The 23,390-nt window shown below is 42.4% G+C and overlaps 1 protein-coding gene across 2 annotated transcripts in view; it reads right to left on the bottom strand.

Annotated features, from left to right (window-relative positions):
- Positions 1-7,026: 7,026 nt before the first annotated feature.
- SLC38A6 (solute carrier family 38 member 6) overlaps positions 7,027-23,390 on the bottom strand; it is a 41,816-nt gene continuing 25,452 nt past the window's right edge. For both annotated transcript variants that reach the window (XM_027638093.1, XM_027638091.1), the window contains exons 9-16: positions 19,507-19,572; positions 19,259-19,312; positions 17,653-17,732; positions 16,884-16,984; positions 13,681-13,805; positions 12,676-12,820; positions 12,460-12,554; positions 7,027-11,336 (exon numbers count right to left, since the gene is read on the bottom strand). In XM_027638093.1, coding sequence (XP_027493894.1) covers positions 11,256-11,336; positions 12,460-12,554; positions 12,676-12,820; positions 13,681-13,805; positions 16,884-16,984; positions 17,653-17,732; positions 19,259-19,312; positions 19,507-19,572 — 747 coding nt within the window. In that variant the 3' untranslated portion in view covers positions 7,027-11,255. The remainder of the gene's footprint in view (positions 11,337-12,459; positions 12,555-12,675; positions 12,821-13,680; positions 13,806-16,883; positions 16,985-17,652; positions 17,733-19,258; positions 19,313-19,506; positions 19,573-23,390) is intronic.

Here is a 23,390-nt window from a genome sequence, read left to right as displayed (position 1 = left end):
CGAAATGTCTCCTGTATCAATACCCTTGGGAGGAAACAAGAGTTGCCAGCAGAGCTGGCCAAAAAACAAAGCAAATGAGGCATGTATCACTGGAGAGTCAAATAATCCCTGTGCAGCAAACAAAGTCAAGCTCGAGGAATGAAACCTCCCGGCTGGCAGGTGGTGGCTGCCGAGGGCACATGTGCTGTGGGACCAGCCTCTGGAAAGTCATCTGCTGTTCATCTATCCTAAACCCAAAACCAACCCTCCCAAATCCCCTGGCATCACCATGGGGAAGCAGCCTTGGTATCTCTCCTTTATTGGAGGAGACACATACACACACACACACACACACACACACAGAGAGCTCTCTACAAGCAGCAGGACAGTGTGTTTAGCCCTGCTCAGGAGCTCATTCCCTTCCTCATGAGAAGGACCTGCTGTAATTCCCTGCTCTGCACAGTCTGCTGAGGCCACCTGCTTCTCTTCTTCTCGCTGGCTCATTGTTCAAAAGCTCATTTATAAAAGGAGTTGAAAGACCTCACCAAATCCAAGTATCCAAGACCTTGATCCAGCCCCAAGCTCTGCTCCTGAGCTGGTGTTGAGCACCATGAGATTTTTCACAACAATGTATTGAGCATGCCTTGGCTGTGCTCTTGTGTGTCCCAGACATGTTTTACAATCACAAGAAGTAAAAGGATTTTTTCTTTTAAAAGACTAAAATCTGGCTGCTAGCATGGCCTCAGAGCCCTACAGCCTTTATATGATGATCAGACATTGCTAATTCTTTAGTTCATACTGCAGTGGTCAAAACTGGCAACATGGCACAGTTCTGCTGCTTACCCTGGGACTCCAGAGTCAGATTTTGGCACAGACCAATAAAAAAATAACAATCAAAACCACATCAGTGTCAAGCAGATACTTGAATTCTGAAGGAGATAGTCTGTTCTGTTCAAGGAAAGGTGACAAATACCCTAAATGTTTTCAGAAAGAAAAAAATAATTATTGAGACAAAGCAGGCACAGGAACTAACATCAAACCCAAACCAGGTGTTCTCTCCTGCTCTCCTCTAAACCCATTGACAGAGGGGCTGGGGGGGCTCTTCCTGGTAAGAGACCACACTGCAGAACCCTTGCCCTCACTGTCAGGACATTTGTGTTCCCAAACCCTACATCATTCTGTCCTTGGGGAGCTGCCCTGAACACTTGTGCCCTTCACATCCCTGGGATGGCAATCACCAGCACTGAGACAAGCTATAAATATTCCTCCCAGGCTTCCCCCATCACTCAATCCTGTGGCACCCCGGCAGTGGCCACAGCCCTTGTGGAGCAGCCCACAGTGCCAGGCCGTGTGGGAGCACCACCTGCTTCCCTCTCCCAGCGGGATGCCCACGGATGCTCCAAGTCCCAGGGGTGACAGGGCATCCCGCAGGCTCTCCCAGAGGCACCGGCAGATTAGCAGCTCTATTTTTCAAGCTAATCCTCTCCCACCCCCTCCAACTTCATTCAACCTACAAGAATTTGAGAGAACTTGGCAGGCCGGGCAGGATCTATATATAAAACCCGGTGGCCATTTCGTCAAACAAACCCCGATGAGCAAATGGCCTCTGTACCTGGAATGCGGGTTCATGGAAGTGACAGGTCAGCAAAGCAGCTGCCTCTTTCCTCCCAGCACAATGGGGATACCAGAGATGCCATCAGCACGAGTTTTTTCCTACCCTGCTGTGCACTAAAAAAAAAATTATTCTAGGAACATTATGGAGCAGGGGAGTAAAAATAGACATGCAGGTTCAGCAAATGGCTCTCTCCGCTCCTTGTGATTCCACCTTTTTTTGCTGAGAATAGAAAGAAAAACAGTTGTGCCACCCTGCTAAACTCTGCTTGCTCAGCAGCTCCAGACAATGACACTTGCTGCTTTCCAAGCATGTTTTAAAAATCCTTCTGGCAAACTGGTTGCTTGTGTGGTGTCAATTAAACCAGAAAAGATGAGCCTTTAACCAGACCAGCCTGGGTGGGACAGGTCAAAAAACTTGCTGCAATGGCCTCAGGTGAAGCTCAGTTTTGCATTTCACTACTGGCAGCAGCAAAGCTTAACCACATGGCAAAGAAAGTTGGAAGTAAGGTTTGCTTTGTTCCAGGATCTCCTGCCTGGAAAGCCATCTCTGAGCCCCACACATGTCCCTGCACCAAGGCTGGGTGGGAGGCAGCTCCCACTGAAGTTTTTTTTGTCCTGGTGAAGCTCAGAAGAGACCAAACCAGCTGGAGCTGCTGGGATGCATCACAAAGCCCTGTGGCTACTCTGCCCATGCAACCTGCCCATCACAGAGGGCTGAGAAGTGACAGTGGTTAAATAATCCCAGCATTAATGCTGGTGGGGTCATTTCAGTGGTGCGGCCTGGGAGGTCCCAGGCTGGCGCTGGGAACGTCCCCCACCCACTGAGCCACCCTCTGTGGCTTTTTTGGACCCTTGGAGACAAGCAAGTGTGTTTATGTCCAGCTCAGAAGGGGCTGGGTGACAGGCTTTGACCTTAGGCTCTCCTCTGGTTTCCTTGAAGGAGGAGGATGAGGCTCCAAGATGGGTCACCACAATGGGACCATCGTGGAGGGTAAGGGCAAGCCAGGCAACCATCACAGGGAGGCACAGGCAGTGAGACACAGAGGGTGACAGAGCAGAGACCCTCCCAACCCCACAGACCCCCCTGCACAGCAGGGATGGTGCCACACGCTTTTAAATGGACTGTCATGTCAGCAAAACACCACAATTTCAAGAGACAACCCAACAAATCCTTCCTCACCTTGCTCCTTCCTCCTCTCTACCTTCCTCCTTCCCTGGGGGGCAGAAGGGCTGGGGAATTTCTGTGCCTTGGTTCCTCTGCTGCTGGAGCAACCTACAACAGTTCTGTGGCTGCTCCAGAACCAGCCTGGTTGTGTCAGAGCCCAGCCCAGGCAGAAGGAGGCCCTCTTTAGGGGCTGGATCCTGAAGATTCCAGCATCATTGAAAAGCTCTGGCATTTGGCCTCCTAAACTTTCTGGGCCACAGGATGCCACCAGAAAAGGAGACTGACCCTCAGGTCCCCATGTCACCTGCTTGTGCCCCTTATCATCACCTAAAGCCCCTGGGCTGGCACAGGACAACAAAGAGCTCTTAAATTCACCGAATCACAGACAAAACCTCACGTGTTTTCCCAGGCAATGCCCATTGGACTCTCTTTTTTCAACCTTTTCAGTCAAGCACATTCCCTCTGTGGCACAGAAAGGGACTTCAATCCTCAGCTTCCCGAGAGGTCACTTAACAGCAAGCTGGAGGGACTGGAGGGACAACAAGGAATTTTAATAGAAGGCAAATTAAGCACTTTATAAGTCAATTCCAAATAGATTTATGCGGCCAAGGCTGATTCCCTACCCTTTCACAGTGGAAAGGTCCCTTAAGAAAACACCTTCAAAGGACCGCTCCAACTCTCCTTGAAGCCAGGAGAGGCAAATCATGCGAGTTAAAGCTGGGGCTAAAACGTGCTCGAAAACCTCAAACCCCTCAAAATCACCATTGCTTCCACAGTCTCCTGAATCCCAGATGCTGGAGCCTAATGGATAATGCTGAGCTATCAAAACATGAACGTACATGGAGTTTCTTTATTCCCAGCATTACATTCTTTAAAGGAGTCCATTTCTCAGCATTAATGTTCATTTCAAAGCAAGGAATTTCACTCGGCCTCTCCCGGGACCCCTAAAGCCCCGGTGTTTGTATTCCACCCCTGCAGCAGGAGCAAGGGGTGGCAGGGAAGTGCTAAAGCCAAATGTTTCCCCCTTTGCAGGATGCTGGAGAATGTGCGGCGACACCTCTGCTCAAAGGGAACGGCCTTGTTTAGACAAGCCGTGGCAAACACAAAGTGCTGGCCCTGGTGGAACAGCTTCAGGGGCTGGAAGAGTGTTGAATATTGACTTTCAGAATTTGGGGGGGGAGGAAATCTGTCCAAGGTTTCCATGTAGTTCCAGCCTGAGGCTTTGCATCCCCCTAGGGAAATGTCATTCCTTGGCTTCTGACCCACCAAATTGAACTGTCAGATTAAGGAACGGAAAGGCAGATATCTTTGGCTAACACTTGGCAGCCAGGCCAAGACAATGTCTCTCCACCATCATTTGAGTAATCTCCCCTTGGAAAAGGACCAGATGAATGTTCCCGTTGCTCAGATGATTCCAGAAGAAACGTCTTGTAAACAGCAACAGAAACTGTGCCAGCAAATACCAAAAGGAAAACCGTACCATTTCAACTACAATTTTGGATCTGGCTCCAGTTGCAACACTCTGAGGAGCATTAAAAATTACCATGTCCATGCAGCTCCTGTCTCCCCACAGCTGCCGAGGAGCATCACAGACCTCACAGGGCGCACCTTGTTGTGGGATGCTGTCCCTCAAGCTATGGGCCTTCCTCCCTAATCCCATCTGGGATCACTTGTGCACGAGATCTGGTTGCCCTGGTTGTGTAACAGCTGAGGCTGCTCTTGCTCATGCCCACCTGGAGCCCTTTTTGATCCTTGGGAAGGGATGTGTCGTGGTAACAGCTGGCAACCCCAAAGTGCCAGAGGAATGGCTGTGTTTGCACTTCACTGGTCTCTGTGCTCACCAAATCTGAAGCAGCCCACTTTCCTGTGACAGGGTTAATGAATAAATATCAACTGATGCAAGGAAAGGGCTTTCAGCTCTTCACCTCTCCTTACCAGTAGTGCCTGGTAAGCCATTGCCTGTGAGCAGGACCTCATTGTGCTGCACTGCTCCTGAGGAGAGCACACATTCCAGAGGGGCAAAAGGACCAGTGTTCTGCAGATGCAGCAATTTTGGGGCATAAACACCACATATTGTCATTGAGATCAATGTGCACGGTGACCCTGTACTCAAACATGTCAACAACATCAAGAGGGCACTTCCATCTGCATCCCTCACCCACGTGATTTCACCTATAGCTCCCTGCACCTCTGAACTTCAAGCACTAAAGGACTTGGTCAGCACCTGGTCAGTGAGCAACAGTGTCAATGCCCCTGCACCCCTACCCAAAGCTCAGGAGTGAGGAGCCTCCTAGACCACCAATCAAAACAGACCAAGAGGAGGAGAAGGTCAATGTTATTCCAGAACTTTGCCCCAGTGCCAAACACACACACACCAGTCAGCAGGGAGCCTCCTCGGCACAGCTTCTGTCCAGGCTGTCTCTGTGCCCACGTCTGGTACCCACCAACATGCAGCTGGTTCTGCCTCACTGCTCAGGCTCTTCCAAAGCTTCACCCCAAAGGATCAAATACTGATTTTTATATTTGGAGAAAGACAAGCGGATTGTATAAGTGTGAACTGAGAAGTGAATAAAACCCATCCGTTCACTCATCTATCCCTTTAACAAGGATGGAAGTTGTTTATTGAAATCCTGAAGCAGAGCACATGCCAGGAGCCATCCCAGTGCCAGACCTGTAGGATGCTATAAAACAAGCAGGTTCCTTAAACCCTTCCTACAGGAGATTCACAGCCATGAGCTGCACAAACCCAGCTGGGAAAATGCTGTGCTAAAGCCCCACTTCTGGCCCAATGTGGTGGAACACCAGAGTGTGACCAGAGGTGAGAATAAAGTCTGAGATTTTCATGGCCCTTGACTCCAGCCTGACAGGTTCTGCCCCATCATAACCACACCCCAAATCTTTTCTCCATGCCTGACTGTAAATCCCACTATCAAGTGGAGCTACCTGGGAGGCCGGGGAGAAGGGGTTCCCAGGAACACCGTCTCACTTTGGTCTGTGGAGCGGCGAGACGGGCTCCCGAAAGGCAACAGACTGGAACAACTGCCCTGAGCTTCCAAGGCTCATTAACTCTCTTTGGCCAGATCCCTGATTTGCTACATGATGCATGGAGCAAGAATTTCCACCCTCAAGTCTCGAGAAAAGCAGTTCAGCACCCCAAGGCTGATCAGCCACTGCATCAGCCTCCCCGTCCATCGCAGATACCCAGTGCCTTCGATTACATCATGCCTGAAACCTGGAATGCAGCTCAGATGGTGAAGGCATTAATGGCAGCAATGTAAAGACTCAACAATGCAAACCTTCCCAAGATGAACTGTCCTGACCTTCTCTGGGCTGACAATAAAAGTGTGACATCATGTGTAAACGAGCTTTAAATTCAAACCAGGTGCTGAGGGCTGCCTGGCGTCGGCGTCGCTGCCGTGTGAGCAGTGCTGCTGCAGGCAGGAGAAAGGCTGAGCACGGACAGGACACACAACCCAGGTCTGGGCAGCTGGTGCAGCACAGGACAGAATTAGCTGGTGCTCTTTGGTGCCGGTTCCAGTTGGGGCAAACACCGTTAAGTAAAACACAGAGCTGCTGATATTCATTTCCATGTGTGTGAGCAGTCCTACAGCTCTGGAATCGAGCCAGCAGCACAATAATGAGGGGTTTTTTTCCATGTTTCCTTATATTCAGGACTCCCTCAGACCTTGAAAAGTGCTTGGAGCTGTACTCACGGGACACAGCTATTGGAGAGCACTGTGGTTTACAGTCAAAAAAGCACATCCATCCTTCAGAGCCCTTCCTGGCCAGCCATCATTCCTCTTGCTGCTATTCCCTAATGGAATGGTCTGTCCTCCCTGCCTGATTCTCACCTTGCTGAACAAAAATGCCCTTCCTCAAGGGGTCTCCACGAGCCATTTTTCACCCTACTCTGCATTGCCAGACCAGCTGGTCACCCTCCTTCCACATCCCAGAGGCAGTGCTGGCACAGCACAGCCACAGCCTCCGGGATCACTTTTGCTGCTTTGTGTTTATAACAGGGAGCAGATCAGAAGAGGTGGGTTTGCTGTCCATGAACCAACACCTGGGAGGACAAAACCTGCGGTTCTCGCTGGACAAGTTATTTTTTTGCATCCATTTCACCCAGGAACGATTTTTAAGAAGGATGCCCTTCCCTGGTGAAAGCGATGCTACATCCCGAGCTGGGGTGGCAGCAGCACCACTGTGGGGACAACGCTTGGGTGTGTCACCAAACGGGCACGTTACACACAAAGCACAGATGCCAATCATTAGTTACACAAGTACTGTTCTTTATTTTCTGTTTGGCTTTTCTGGGGACACGCCTTGGCTGTCCCACGGCGAACCTGAGGCAAGGAGAACTCAAAAAGGAAAATCTTATTGTACCACACAGAGGTTTGACATGAGCTGGGCAATTTTTACACACAGATCATTACATGAATTTCTATTGAGAATTCCATTTCCACATGAAGCGTGGCTGGACGATCACAACTGAAATGCAAATACCAAAAACACCACCACAAACTGCAGAAATTAGGCAGCACTTTTATAATACTGAAAATTCTCTCCCACTGGCAGTAACAGTAAACATATCCAAACGTTTCCCTGTAGGCAGAGAAAACACAGTGATTGCTTTCAACATGAAAGTCAATTGTAAACCAACAATCTCAGGTCAAGTGTTAAAATAAATCTAACTGGGAAAGGAGTTCTACAACAACCAATGTTAACTTGAGCTCCTGGACTGATGTGAACTTCAGTCTTTAATCAGAAGAGCACATTAGGATGCCCACTACAGAAATATTAATTTCCATCTCCTTAAGTAGGGACATTTGGAAACAAGTTGATTAATCTTGAAGTATTTTAAGTGATCCATTGATAAATATGTCTATCTCTATTTTTTACAGTAATATCAGTGTAAGCTGATGCTAATGAAAGAGCTTGATATTCTTCACAAATAATCCTCAAAATTAATTTCAGGAATTCATTTTAAATGAGCTGGGCCATATTGGCAAAATATCCACAGAGGTCACTAACCCTGCTCTAAAGAGAAGAGGATGGGACAGTTTGACTGTGTCTCAATTTTCACTATACAATTTCAAACAAAATCCTGCCACGAAAATCAATATATTAAGATCCAAACTGCTTAAAAATATGGGAATAAAAGATGAGCATTTGCCACAATGCAAAGCCCAGTTTCGAGGGCTGTTGTTTGTCAGTCTCCTTCCTGCCATGTTGGTTACAAAAGACACTCTCCACACCCAGCTTGCCACAGCCCAGTTGAAATCTGAGCAGCCTTCAAATGGAGAAAGGATGGAAACAGGAGAAACAGAGAAAATAAATCAAAGGCAACCAATGAATTTTCATCTCTTACATTGTTCTTCCTGCTCAGCTGGGGAAAGGGAACCTTGCCAAGGGAGCTCAGAAATGCTGCGGGTCCCTTCATCCATTGCTGTCCAGTCCGCAGAAAAGGTTAGAAAATGCTAATGACATGTAATAAAGCGGAATCACTGAAATTTATAAATCTGGAAATTTGGAAGGAAAAAAAATCCAGACACAAGAATAAAGAAGAAAATATTGAGTGAGCAGAGAGTTCCAGATTGGAGGTCTGTTTTCCTCAAAAAATTCATGCAAAATACTCAGTTGTAGCAGAACACACACACAAGGCACAGAATGGTCATGGGAGATGTGAAGGATAAAAACAGTGTTCTTACTCTGCTTTTTTGTTGTGGACAACCCTCATACCTCCTTCTAAATCTGGCAACAGAATTTCCTTCTCTTTCTGCCCCTCTCCCTCCCTCCATATTTTAAGTATTACAGAAACTTAGAAGTAGCAGCATTTCTAACTCCTTTTCAGATGAAGGGTAACAGACATCCTGTAACCCCCCGTGCTATCCCTTGTGCACCACAGCCAAAATGTAATAATAGAGCTCAGCAGAGCTGTGAATTGCTTCCATTCATCCTCACCAAGTATTAACTTCATACACTGGCATTCATCATTCCAAAGTCTACCTATCAGGGCAGTCAGTGGATAGCCAGGCTAGTTAGGATAATACCCAGGGATTAAAAACAATACTGTAGTGATTTCTGCAGCGTGACAGGAATCCACTGTAAAATTAACACTGCATTTCAGGTATTTTCTCAGTCACATTTTTAAGATGATGCACACAAACCCAGCTGCCTGGGGGCAACAGAGCATGGCAAGACTCAGCTTTTTCAGGGGGAGGAGGAAAGAGCAAAAGCTTAGCAAAGCTTTGCCAACTTCCTGTCCCCTCACAGATCATCTAAGTATTCAGAGTTAAGCCTTGTTGGTTAGTTTAAAATAAAGTGACTGCAGTGATGTCCTACAGGTACACTCCATAGTATTTACGAGAGCAGATAATAAATGAGAAAGAATTTCCATAAAAATTCTAATAAATACACTACCTAAATTCTAGTGTCTGACAAAAATCCCTGAGTTCATTCTCATCAATGTAAGGTCTTCTGTTTTCCTACGAAGTTTTGGTTCAGTCACACAGAAAATCACTTGCTGGTGTACAGCTGTCATTGCTTGCTGAAGGCACACTTTTGTAAGGTACATATATTTAGCTTTTTACAGTACTGCCAGAGATTCCCTGAGTGTCTGAATCCCTGTAGTGTAATGAAGCCCACAAGACACAGCTATATCAGAGGGCAGCTACACCCGGTTATCAAGAGTTAAACAAGTTGGGAGAACTGCAACAATAAAGTGAAATTAATTTTTTTTTGGCAGATAACATGTCACACCTCTCAGTCACGTTGGTTTTCTGCTGGTTAAACAAGCTGACAGAAGCCACTGCCAGTGCTATAGAATGAGTTGGAAACCCTGGCCAATAATGGACATGCTGTTTCTAGTACTGCCAAACTAGGTGGCTCACCTGGAATCATAAAACCTCTGCTAGAAACTTTATTATAAAAATAACTGCAGTATTTTCCAGGGATTCTTTTCTTTGGTAACCTACCAAAACTTCTGAGTTAGTTCCCAGGCCTCACCACACATATCTGTTTCTATATTAAAGCCCTAAGTAGAAGGATATTTCCAAGCAAAAAGGATTCCTGAGGCAGTACCAAGCTGCACTACCCGGGTGCTTTCAGGCCATCCAACAAAAATGAAAAGTATCTTATGGATCCCAAGAAACCCAAGTGATCTGTTGGCATGAGAAATCCTGGTTTTCAGGCTCAGGAATAGAGAAGGTGATTCCAACTCTACTCTTTGTTGTTCCTCCCTATTAGACAGGTGAGGATCAAGCACATTTAATCAGGCTTTGCTTCCTTAGGGCAGGAAGGCTCTGAAGAAACTAGGCCACTTTAAAGCCATGAGATGCCACCTGACAGAAACAAATGTTAAAAACCTTACCAGGATACCAGCCACTGCTCCCATTCTACCTACAGGAGGACCTTTTTGGGGGGCACTCAATACTGTATTCAGCAAAGCCCAGATGGTGTTGAAAATTGCATTCACGTTGCATTTAGGGGGAAAAAAGGAATTATAAAGGACTACATGGAAGTTTATAGAGATCTGAGGTAAAGTCCCACAAATGTAAAATTTCCCTTTGTCTTCAACAGAGACAGATTTTCACCTTTCAAGCCCAAAACTTCTCTGACACACAACAGAACATAAAACATGGAAACACTCTAGTTCAAACCTGTAACACTTGTAAAAATGGGAATAAGAGAGAAAAAGAAGTCTTTTACTGGGAGAAATACTGAGGTACACTGAGCAGTATTCAAAAGCAGATACTAATTGAAAAATGTCTATTACTAACTGCAAAATGAAAGTACTTCCTAATGCTACTAAAAGCTGTTATGGTTGATGGGCAAAGCCTGCTAATTTAACAATTGCATCAGTATGATTCAAGTGTGCTGACACACAAAAACTGTATTTCAAAAAGCAATTAACAAATATTATCATGACGTGCCCATTAAACTGGGCTAAGGCAGCTGGTTTCTGGATCCATCTTAGGATAAATTAGGGTAAACACTCGGAATCAGAAAGTTCTTACTATGAACTGGCTGAAATATTGGAAATTATTCAAGCAATGGAAGTCTTGCACAGTTTAGGATAACGTGCACCATCCTAACTGGAAGTATCATGATATGCACATAATGACTGATGTAACATCTGTTCACCTCGTTGTCTTTAAAGGGGGAGTTATTTCAAAGTTCTACTTTTGTTCACTATCTGCCCCATAACCATTTTTGCACCGCAGAAATTCTCAGGAGACCTTTTTACCTGTCATTGTTACATCATTAAAAAACAGTCTGTCAGAACGGCAAAAACTAATTAATTGTCCAGCAACTGAAGAGAGTGATTCCAGGTTAAAGCAGGACCATCACAAACATAGTTGAAAAGAGCATTATTTCTTCCACAGGCAGCTTTGGTCAGTGTTTCTTTAGGATGTCAAGCCTTCATTGCAGTAGTGTTGCCACGTCTCTGGTTCTTCCTGTCCTCCTGAAGCTCAGTTCAGACAGTGTCAACAGGCTCCTACTGATCAATCCAATTGTAAATTATTAGAACTAAACTCAGAAGGCCAACACAAATGCCAAAAATAACCAAGGCACATGCCTGTGAAGGAAGGGAAGCAAAAATTAATGTTTTGCTGGAGGAAGCATTTTACATGTCCAAGGTTTATGATCAATGACGACAAAAACCTGTAAGAACAGGTATAAATGGCATCTTTTAAAATGATCTTTATTATTTCAAATTCCTCAGTCTTCAAACAGAAGGTATCTGCTTAGGGGGACACTAAACTAAGCCTGGGACAGTTTCAGTGGGAACTCTGGAGCAGTCTGGTTTGCCTGCTCACACTTATCCATCTGCACAAAACAAAAATTATTTTGCCCTTTACAACTCTGAAGGAGTTAAGAAACTGAATTTGTATTTTACTCAAAATGCAATTAAAATTACAATGGATTCTCTACATTTTTTTAATAGCCAGATGATAATAAAATTACCATTCAAGAGATAAGGTCCCAAACCTGCTGGAACTACTCCTGACTTTAAATGGTCAGAGAGCATCATGATTAGAATTTCTTTCAGATTCCCTGTTTTGTCAGTACAAGAGCAGCCCTGTGATTTGTAAGAATGGCAGAAAGACTATACACAAACAGTTTGTCAGCATTTTGGTAACTGGCATGAAGTTGCTCTGCTGAGCAGTGGTTAAAATGAAGACAAGCAGTTACAGTGCAAAAAGCAGGCCTACTGCACAAACCCCAAACAGAACTTAACCTACTATTACCAAAAGAGAAACCACAAAGAGGAGCAAAAAAAAAAAAAGGAAGACAAAAAAAAAAAAAAAAAAGATGCTTGCATAGAAAAGAAGCATAAAAACTGTTTCACATAAATGCAGTTTGGCTTTGTCCCAGCTGCCCAGACAACATCAGAGTAACGTGTAAAAACTGAGGAGAAATTGGATTAGAAGTCAACATCTGAAAACTGTAGGGAAAGGCACAAGCTCAGATCAATGGTCCAGTACATGGACACACTGCTTGTCAGAAATCCCTGGTGAAGAAGGAGTTTCAGAAAAACCAGAGCTACTACAAAGGATAAAACAAAATGCTCACAGATTTTGCGAGCTGCAACAAGAACTTTGTCCCTCGGATTTTGTGCTCTAGAGCGTCTTAGGATGCATTTAAAATGACCCTATTTAAATGTTATTAGTGCATATGAGGAAAAAAAAAAAGCATACCCCAAGTTTCTGTGGTGATACGAAGTCCTCTCTGCTAAGTTTAAGATAAAATAGTCCAGGATATACAAAAAGCAAACAGGTTGATGTGGTTGAACCTTTAAAAAACAGAAAGTAAGATTTTCCTTGGAGAAGACTGAAGTGCATTACAGAACCATATACTGAATTTTTTTCAAGTTGAAATAAAACCCAAGGAAACCAACCACCACAAGAACTTACCAACTACTCCAAATACATTCTTAATGTCTGGCACGTACATTGCAAACAAAACAACAATTGTATTCAGTGTTAAAGTGACAAGGATATGGCAAATCCACGACACGGGAAGATGAGAGAAAAATACCATCAACACAGCTTTCCTTGCCTACACAATACAAAGAGAAACATTGTGTGGGTAAATACATACATATACTTACATTTTAATCTTACTTCACTTTCATTACATTAGGAATTATACCATTCCAGATGTGAAAGAATATTTTAGAAGTCAAAATGCCAAAAATTTAGAAATGGTTTAATGCTTTTGTCTTTCTGCAGCATAGAGTTTAATTTATTACTTTGTTAAAGCAAGATCCATCACATGGATATTAGTCTTAAGGAATTACTCCTTTTTAGGAGGGACAAAAGAAGGCCTGGGTGACAGTGCTTTGTCTCTCTGAACATCCTTGGTAGCAAATGTCAGTATGTTGCCAACTGATACATAATCTGTATAATATTTCTATACACATAGTTTTGCATGCACAGTTTTTTTTAGTCATAACTGAATGAATTGTCAGTTCTACCATGGTATTGATAAACTAAAGTAGGGGTTTATTTTGTGAAATAGGTCAATGTGTGTTTTTAATTTACAATTAAATTGAGTTTCAAGTATAAGTGTGTTTGTGTGGGGGGGTGTGCGTGGGTAGAAAGGAAAAACCAAGTCAGCAAAACTCAATTTAAGGGGGGAAAAAAAAATCAAACTAAATAAACTTTAGAAGTTCTGAATTCTCTAAATTAAAAACAATGCTGTGGGCTAGTTTTAATCTGAAATCTGTCTCAAGAGCACAAATTAGCTTAGTGGTTAGTTGTTATTTTGGAGCTTTCATGGAACATATGCAAATATGTGGTCTTTGATCAATCACTTGACAAGTGAATAAGATACACAAGACTAGATGTGACTCAAATATTGCACTCTGCAAAGCATTAGCATTCCCAGTGCTCACTGCCAGCTTCAGGAGTACTTACTGGGAAATGGATTAGAGGGACTGTCAAGAGCACAGCAAACAGGATGGCTGCTTTAACAGTCATGATGACCATATCATGGGGCAGGTACCTGGAGTAACCTCGTAGCAATTCAGAGTCCACTTTGTCTGGAAACAAGAAAAATTAATTGCTTTATTAATCATTTTAGGACTAAGATAATTTACGTGGCATATTAAGCTGGATCCATCTGTCTGTGACTAACACAGTGAGAAGGGGGATTCAGATACACTCTGGCATTAGTGATAAAGTAAAGTACATAATCTTCAGAAAAATGAAAAATCTTCAGGAGGCAAGTCCAGGCAGAGCCTCTGCTGAAGCCAAAGCTGCCTAAAAAGAGCATAAAAATATAAAGGAGGCAGCATAAAAAAGAAAAATGATGCAACATGAACCGAAGTGTACAGTCAAACTTGTTGTGTGTCTGAGACAGTCAACACTAGAGTCTTCTGGCTGAATTAGAAGCCAGAAACAAATTAAATTTTGCTAAATTGACTGAATTGCATTTCCTTTTTTCCACCAGAAATGCACGGTAAAATTTCAAGCTGCAATTCCAATTTAAAGAAAGGAAGAAACTCTGCTGGTGTATGTGCCTTTACTGGCTGTGGGTAGCAATATATTGCTGGATGGCACAGAGAAGGATAAACAGCCTCAGTGGGCCAAAAAGGGATGAATCAGTGATGAATTCCTCACCTTTAACCACTGCCCTTTTAAGGTGAAAATTTTCCCTAACTTAACAGCAAAAGTCAGAGAGCCATGAAAGCAGTCTGCTACCCTGACTTTTTTTTTTTTTTGGTTTTGGCATTCGGGCTTTCTTTGGACTTCAGAATGGACCAAAATTTCCAAAGTCCAGTCACCCTGTGAAGTTTCAAATTCACAGAAAACAGAAGAAGCCATGTGAACCACAGAAAGAGGAAACATGTCTCCTTTCAAAGAGTGAACTCTTCTTTTGTTTTCAATTTAAAATAAAATGTTTTACATTTTCTGAGGCTGGTGTTTTAGGACCAGAGAACAGATTCTCTCTATTTAAAGAAATAAGTTAGTTAAAAAAGGCAACTAAAAAGTGAGAAGGAGAAGAAGTATGCAAGGGGAAACAAACAAAACAACCCTGCTACAGACATCCACTGTTGATTCCAGCACTTCAGGTTCTTGAGTCTAAGAATTACTAAAAGAAATCAGGCTTCAGAAAACTAAAAATGTTCCCAGTGTAACAGAATAAAAGGCTACAGTCAAGACAGAGTGTTGTCCCAGTCATGACAGTGAAGGTAACAAGAACTGGGATGGTTTCCAGGACTGTTCTTTTTTCCCATTTTTTTCCTCCCCTTCTTATTGAGATTTCACCTGGAGACAGATGGTTATCCTGCACTGCTGCTGAACCCCCCAGAGTTGCACTCAAAATTTTTCAACAAACCACATGGAGTCACTCAGGAAACAGTAATAGTGGCTGATACACTATTAGGGGCTTTAAGACTCCCCATATAATTATTCAAAGGTTTCTGAGTATCAAGGGAATATTTTCAGACATACACCTACACTTGTGGGATAAAGGTACAAAATTCCCTCAAAATCTGGTATTATTAGCTGCTGAAAGCCAATATTCTTGGTGCTTTTTCAGACACAATCCCATCCCTATGATCAAGAAATATAAAACACTCTGAAAGGAGAGGAAATCCTAATCAGAACACTTTTGTCTTACTGCTTTACTGTCTCCTATAGGAATTTTTATTCATTCCAATCAATAAAGATTAGCATGTGATCATCCTATAAAAAGGGTCAGCTTTCAGAAGACATCAGAAGAATCCTCATAGATGACTGTGATGCATTTATGTGACAGAATTTGTATGAAACTACTCCAGAATCAGCAGGTTAGAGCAAAGCACACAAACTCAAATTTACACCAGGACACACAGAGCCAAATTTCTTGGGAAAAGGCACCCCACTGTGATGTTATGTGAAGAGGACACTCACCTATACTTGTGCCAAGGTTGGGATGGACCTTTAAAAAAAGGCCACTATGTAGGTAAGGGGTCTGAAATCTCTCTGTGCACTTGGGAAATCTGGCCAAGAGTGTCACACAGACAAAGTCATCTAGGTTTAAACTCAACTAAGAAACTGTAACAGAAGCATTTGTAAGTCCAAATGCAGAGTTATTACACTGGTACTGAAGCACACTGTCACCTAAACTCTACAGCAAATGAAAGGTGTCTGTAGAGTTTGGTAGGGCAAGTGTCATACCCCACCCACTCTTCTGATTGGTAATAAAAAGGTACATTTACTTCATCAAGCACTATGTCGACAACATCTCTAAGAAATGGGCACTTCTTGGTGCAGTTCATGTATCAAACAGACACATTTCTGGCTCAGGAACATGTAACATGAACTACTGACAACCAGAAGTATGTGCTGAAAAACGCAGCTCATAGTTTGTCCTTTTAAATTTTTGAAATCCTTCCCCAGTCTTTTGTCATTGCTCTTCACTGCATCCAAGTCACAGAAGTAGATGGGAAATTCTGTGATTCAGGCCTTCTCTGTCATTTTTTTTTTTCTGGAGTTCTCTGGTTTGTCTTTACATTATACTTAAACTAAGTTACCATGAAGAAAGCACTTTTTGCAATCCTTTCAAATAAGGATTTCCATGGGAAAAACATGCTGCAGACCTCCATGCCTTCCCAGCATTAGGGCTGGCTTGCTGTGGGTCAAATTCCTCTCAGAAAAGGCAACAGCCTCGGTGCTACTTAGAGACTACAAATCACAGGGCTATCACAGGGTCAATAAGTGATAACTCCTGGTAGAAGGTAAAGCCTTGGAACAGACCTTTTGAACCTGTTGGACAAGCAGATTGTTATCAGATCTCAAAATTTCTTACAGATCATGATAAATCTGTTCCCAGCTTTTAACTGGGAATTATGCAATTATACAATCCAAGATATAGTGGCAATCAGTTTAATTGCACAGTGTTAGAGAGCATCAGCAGACCAGGAGCTCCACTTTAGGGACCAATATCTTGTCTGTGTATCATTTTAGGGCATAAACCCTGGGAAGTTTAGCTATGTTACACTTTGAGAAGTCAGTGAGGTTGTCAGTGTTGGGCATATTATTAACTCTTGACAGGAACGAGATTTCTGAGGATTCAGGCAGAAGACATTTATCATTAACTTTCATTCTAAAGAATACTTGAAGAACACACTTACCATAAAATGTCAGGTACCCAAACAGAGCAGATATAAAGTAAATTAGGAAACTCAGACCAATTCCTGTGACAGTTACATTCTGCATTCTACTTTTGGATGGACTAAAATGGAAAAAAAAAAAAAGGAAATCAGTGTTGCTCTTGATCTGTATTGAGGACAATTAAACACAGCACCATCTACAGAGTACCTTGACTTTCACAAGAAGTATTGTCTTAACTTAAGGCCACCAAGTATTTGCTGAGTTCTGTGCTGTCACTAATATTTAGGGGGTTTAAAGTATTTTTAGACTGGTAATTAAAGGGCACTTTTCAAGCAGACAGCTAACACTGTACCCATCTTGTAGGGAATTCAGACATCCCAGTGTATCTTTTAAATCAAAATTTGATTTATACAGGATGATATCTATTCAGAGTAAGGAACAGAATCTGAGTCAAAAAACCCCACTGCATCAGATATGGATAAATGCAGATTCAGTTACAGCAGTAAAAATTTACTATTAAGGTACCTTAACAAATGACCTTTCTTGTCTTTGAGATTGTCCAGACCAGGACAATATACTGACACTGATGAACCATATTTGCTCCTTTTCTCTCCTGTAAAAGTCAGTACAGACTAAAACTGTACATTTCCCAAAAACATGAGAGCTAGTTGGTCAGCATTGTTTGATGGCACTGACTTGAAAATAAAAATTATTGAAGATTAATTTAGAGAAAATATTACAGAAATGCTATAATTATATTTTAGTATTTCAAGTGTTTTCATACATTACCTTTGGAGCTCACAGTAGATGGGTAAGACTGAGGTATGGCAGAGAAAAGAGAAGGCCATGGTTGGTATTGCATAAGCACTCTAAAATAGAAGAAAAACATCTTGTAAGTTGTTTGTTATGACTGTTGGTTGGAAAAATATCTGGATGAACTCAGAATTCAGTTCAAGTGTTGGAAGTCAGAGGAAATATTTCCACATTAATGGTTTGAGATAAATCTCCACAACACAGAAATCTCACAAAATTGGACCTTTTCAAGTCATATCACTTCAAGTGGTCATAGCTCACTATTTTATCACCAGGAGAAGTCATGCTGTCTATAGGCCAAAACCTGCAAGATTCTTTTTTGGTTACACTGAAGCCAACTGCTTATGTAGAAAGAGTAAGGATCTGCCCCAGAGTCAGCACATCATTCAATAAATTCTGCAAGAAGTTTTCTAAATTCTAATATCCATAGCTACCTGTCAAACTGCTGATTCCTTCATCCTGACTTCATTATTTTATCGCTCCCTGACAAAAATTTGGATGCAGCATGAAATAGAAATATTAACAGGAAATATAACATGCTCTGGCATCTGAAGGTTTAAGAGAGTTATGTAATTAAAGCTGCAACCACGTAATTAGTGGTTTATTACTCCAAAAACTTGTAATAAAAGAGATGAATCATCCAGTATGGCTTGCTGCAATTGCCAAGTGGAACAAACTGAACTACAACAAACACTCTTGTGCTGACATAATCAGGCCCATACTGGTAAAGATATGCCACTTTCTACTGATAAAGCCAATTTTAAAAAAGAACTAGAGGTGAGTCTCAAGATTCTTCAAAGCACAAAAGGCCAGAATCTCACAGTAGATGTTTCTGGTCTGCTTTGATCTACAGATAACATTTGCCTCATGGATGCATTGCCCAAGCTTTTTTTTTTTTTTTTTTAATTTCCCCTTCCCTTTTTCTTGGGAGGGTGGATTTTGGTTTTTTTCAGATAAATGCAACCACGTCCTTCCTAAATTCCACTACAGGGCTATCCCAGGTTTAATCTTACCTTTTTCCCTTCCTCTTCACCCCACAGCAACTAGGGTTCTACGTGACACTTCCTCTCCTGCAAGCCTTGATGGGTGGTGACATGATTTAAAAGCCACATTAATTAACAAATACCAGAGCTGGCACCCAACGAGATGCACAAAATTGCATGAGTCCTGAAGAATTAGCTTCAGGTATGGAAAAACTAAGGTTAGGTCCAGGCAGTATCAAGAAACCTGTTCTGCCTTGCCAGGAGCTAAGAGAGTACCTACAGCCAAGTATCACTGACTTGCAGCTGAGGGCACATTAAGCTGGTTTGATCTGATTGCATCATGACCACTGCTGCATCTGTTAGACTTTATTCTTTGGTCATACTTGAAAAATATTTTCATAAATGTTAACTTGGACAGTCAGCCTTCGCATATAAAAAAAGCAAGACTGGATAACACTTGGCAGCAGGTATAGGAAATACTTCAGCAGCCCATAACTGGTTTTACAGAAGGACAGCTTACCCTGGATAAGGCTTAAACCCCAATTTTTTAAAAAAACCACTACCCCCCTTTAAGTTTGTGTATTGTTAATAGAGATTACCTCTTTTGAAAGATGAAAGAGCTTTGCTTTACAATCCCCAGTAGAATTTGAAACCTGTAAAACACAAACACAAAAAAAAAAGGCATAATGAAAGAATAAGCCCAAGCCACAGACATGAAACTTTTCAGTTTCTGTGATGATTAATAAAAGAAGGAATTTAAATTGCAAGCCATTCTGAAAGTGTTAATGTAAAAAAAGCATTACAGTTTACTAGTAAAATTAGAACTTCAAAACAGAGTGCACTTTACCTGTAAATCCTCTATGGCACTGCTCAGAGGTAGAGGACAAGGGATCGACCATTTTTTAATCATAACCTGCAAAGACAGCAGACATTTGATGTGTGAATGATAACCTAAAAATCAGTTTTCAATTTAGATACACGTAGCTAAAATATCAGCCAGTTGGAACACACAGCAGGGAGCCACACCCACAGTAAATTACCAGGCCTGCCTGGCAGACAGGCCACCAGAAGGAAATTCTGACAGAAAAGCCTGTCAGTGCCACTCCATCCAGCTGCTCACTCTGCACAGCTGGCAGCCTTATGGTGTGGGGATCTGGAGGTGGGGCACTGCAATGGGCTCTGACATGAGCTGAAATACAACCAGCACTCCCCATCCACTCTCCCCGGGCTCCACAGCAAGGGCCTCCCGTACGGAATGGCTGCTGGGTTAGCGATCCCAGGCTCGCACCCGAAGTAGACGAGCCCTAAACAGAGATAGAGCAGAGCCTAGGGCTAATCTTAAAAGGCAGAAACATATGGTTTGGACTAGAAAGCAAAGGAAAAACAATAAATGCAATTATTGTCCCAGAATGTCATTGGGCCTTTAGCTACACCCTGCTGGTTTAGGGACTGCCAAGCAACAGGGCTGAAAATCAAAGGGAAATTAAAATAAGAAATGCTACCTCCTTTTTCAGGAGCCCAGTTTAAAATGATAGTTGCATTGCTCTCCTCAACCCTAATTAATTTCCTATTGTAGTTGCCTGGCTTTAGAGGTTATAATTCTTTTGAAGCCTAGAGCAAATAATTAAAAACTTAATTAAGGACTTGGATTCACAAGAAGAATAACATGGAAGGGAGCGCCTCTCCTGGCTCAGAGAACCACATTTTGCTCGCTGCCAAGTGGTGTTTCCCAGAGGATTAGATGCTCCCTCTTGTCACCAGTGCCAGGAGAAGCAAACAAATGTTACCTCCAGACAAAATGTGGGGAAAGGGAACTGAGAGTGCACGGCGGGCTGAGAGCATTGTGGCAATAACACACGTCTTGGACTGCACAAGGAGAACAACTAACTCAAGGTATGGAGCTCAACAGCAGCCTGAAAACGTTGTGAAAATGGATTATCAAAGGAAATCCTCCAGTCATGTTTCTGACAGTAAACTGGCACTGCTTTATGCCATTTACTGATTGTCTGAACTGTCTCCCTCTGCGCCAGGGGAACCGTACCCTCACCTGAGGGAGGATGTGAGAGGGGACAAGGCCATGCTGGGGGTACACCAAGAAACTCAACTGAAGAGCAAACAGAGGAGGAGGAGGAACAGGCCAAACACTAAAATATAACTTGGGCCTCTCTGGTATTTAAAGGCATCCAGATAGGGGAAATGCAGGAGAAGGCTCCAAAGCAGTTGGCTTTGTGGGAGTGTCATCTAAAGCTGGGATTGGCTTCCTGAGCACTGAAAAGGGCCATGGAGCTGAAGGGCAAGGTTTGGGGAAAGTAAAATGTGCCTGGCAGTGGTGAGGGCAAGGTTTCCTGCCAGCTAAAGAGCAAAGTTATATATAAACATTGCAGAGGGAGGACAAGCCAAGCCGAACCTAAAAAGCTGAACAAAGTTTTTCTATAATAAATGTAATATGGATTAAGAAATGGAAACTAAAAAAAAAAGGACAAAATAAAATGCATTAGGTGCGTTTAAAATTTATATTTATATTTTCCCACCTGCTTAATTATTCAAATCTGTTTGGGTTTCCAACTGTAGTCTAATGAGGTCCCCCCAACAGGAAGAAATTTTTAAGCTGGCAGCACAGCCCAATTAGCTGAGTAGTCACACAGGCAGCACAACCTTCCTCTAGAACTTTAAGCCTATTTCATATAAATGTTCTTTTGAGTATAACAAACATTTGGTTTTAAGTAAAAAAAAAAAAAAAATAAAGAGAAAGTCTAGTGGAAATAAGGTATTTTAAATCCACACCAAAAACACTGCTAAAAAATCAAGTTAGAGGCTCAAAGTGTTCTAATATTCTCAGTGATGTTGCCTTTTCATATCCTGCAGAGGGAAAACAGGAACCTCTTTACTCCAGCAGTACTGACAGCACTCAGCAAAGAGTGCATAACATCATTCATTACATATGGCAGGTTCCCAATCTGCATCACATTTTGTTCTGGGAACAAGAGATTTAGAAAAATACCATCAGTAATCATTAACACCTTTTTGAACAAGCTACCAATAATGTTGTCTACACACACATACACACACACACACACAAAATGTGTCTTTACTCTTCACCAGTATTCAACACAGCAAGAGGGGAGGCAGTAAAAAAGAAGTTTACCAATCATAATTTCTTTTCATTAAGGATTCAAGTCAGGGAAGTATTCAACAATCAGAAATGAAAGTGCTCAGGACCTCACAGAATCTGGCTTTGAATTTAATATGTATTTGTTTATCTCCCAGATCAGCTCATCTCAGTGTTTGCAAATTTTTCCTAGTGAGGACTAGGACCAGTATGTTGGCTTTAAAGGAAAAGGCACTGAAGATACTGAAACTTCTAAAGCACAGAGGGAAAATTTGTGAGCTGCCTAAGCTCCAGAGCAGAGCACAGAACAAAGAAGTCTCCAGCCCTTTGCTCAGTGCACTCACTGACCAGACTGACCAAGACCTCTCTTTTCTGCAGGCTGCAGTAAAAATGTGGCTTCCTGGTAAAAAGCTGAACAGATGGTGTGCACTTGAAAAGGCCCAGAATTACTGTATATGCAAAATATAATTATATCACTTCCATATGACTAACACAGTTTTCTTCTGGAACAAATTAAAACATATCTGCCACACAGAAATTAACAGTGTGCAAACTAAAACACCATTTCAACAGCACATATCACCCACTTCAAAGCAATTAGATATGAAAACTAAACCACATTTAATGCCTTTGACTTTCAGTGCCTAAAGAAGTAGGAGAGATTATTCTGTGAAGAGTATTGGTTTTCTTTAAATATCTGTGACGGCTTTTAAAAATTTTAACCTCAATTAGATTTACTGTGGCTGCTCCTTTGTCATTTAACAACAAAGAGTAAGCACACAAACTGAACCATTTCCAAAGAAATCCAGTAGTCCGTGCTCCTTCATTGGTACTTCCTACCCATCTTTTTGATAGAGAATCAAAAGTAAAATCTAGTTTAAATCATCCCAGCTTGACATGGCTGCACACAAGTCTTCCTTACACATTTGCTTTTTCAGGGGCCAAAATTGCTTTCAAATGCATCCACCCATTACAACAGCTTTCCTCACATTCCCATCGAAATCCAGGAACTGAACTGGTTTTAAAACCCTTGCAATTAGCTTCAGTCAAAGGCCTATGTCAGCACTACAGTTAGTGCTTTTTCTACCCTTTTTTTTTCTTTTTTTTTTTTTCTCTTAAAGATAAATTTTAGGAGAGAGGTCAAAAGTTAAGGTAATTTATAAATATTACAAATTAATTTCCATTAGCTCTGGAGGGGCTGTGGCTGCTCCTCAATGTTCATCTTAAGAAGAATACTTCCCAAGGTCCTACAAACACTGCAGCTCTCCAGGGATACCCCAGGGAGATGTTTTGACAGCTTTGAAGTTTGGTTTTATCACATGGTTTAGTTCCTAATGGATTGCCTTGGTCTCCTGGATGGCATGTTTGTTCAACTTGCCTTCAACTCTGTTTATCCCTTTGTAAAACAGGTATTAAATGCAAGTCAATGCAAGCCAGAATGACAGGGGAGAGGGGGAACATTTTGCCAGGCTCCCAAAAAAGATTCCAAGAGATGACAGAGTGAGAGCTGCTCGGTTCTACGACATATTACACATGTGCATTAGCACACTTTTTCCCTGTAAAAAGAAAAATAGTGCAACTTAAAGGCACATTTTCCCTCTTAGATCTGCCTAGCAGGTCTC

The sequence above is a fragment of the Corapipo altera genome, unplaced genomic scaffold (genome assembly GCF_003945725.1).
Source record: "Corapipo altera isolate COAL_440 unplaced genomic scaffold, ASM394572v1 23, whole genome shotgun sequence".
NCBI lineage: Eukaryota > Metazoa > Chordata > Aves > Passeriformes > Pipridae > Corapipo > Corapipo altera.
This window is presented reverse-complemented; position numbering and strand designations above follow the sequence as displayed.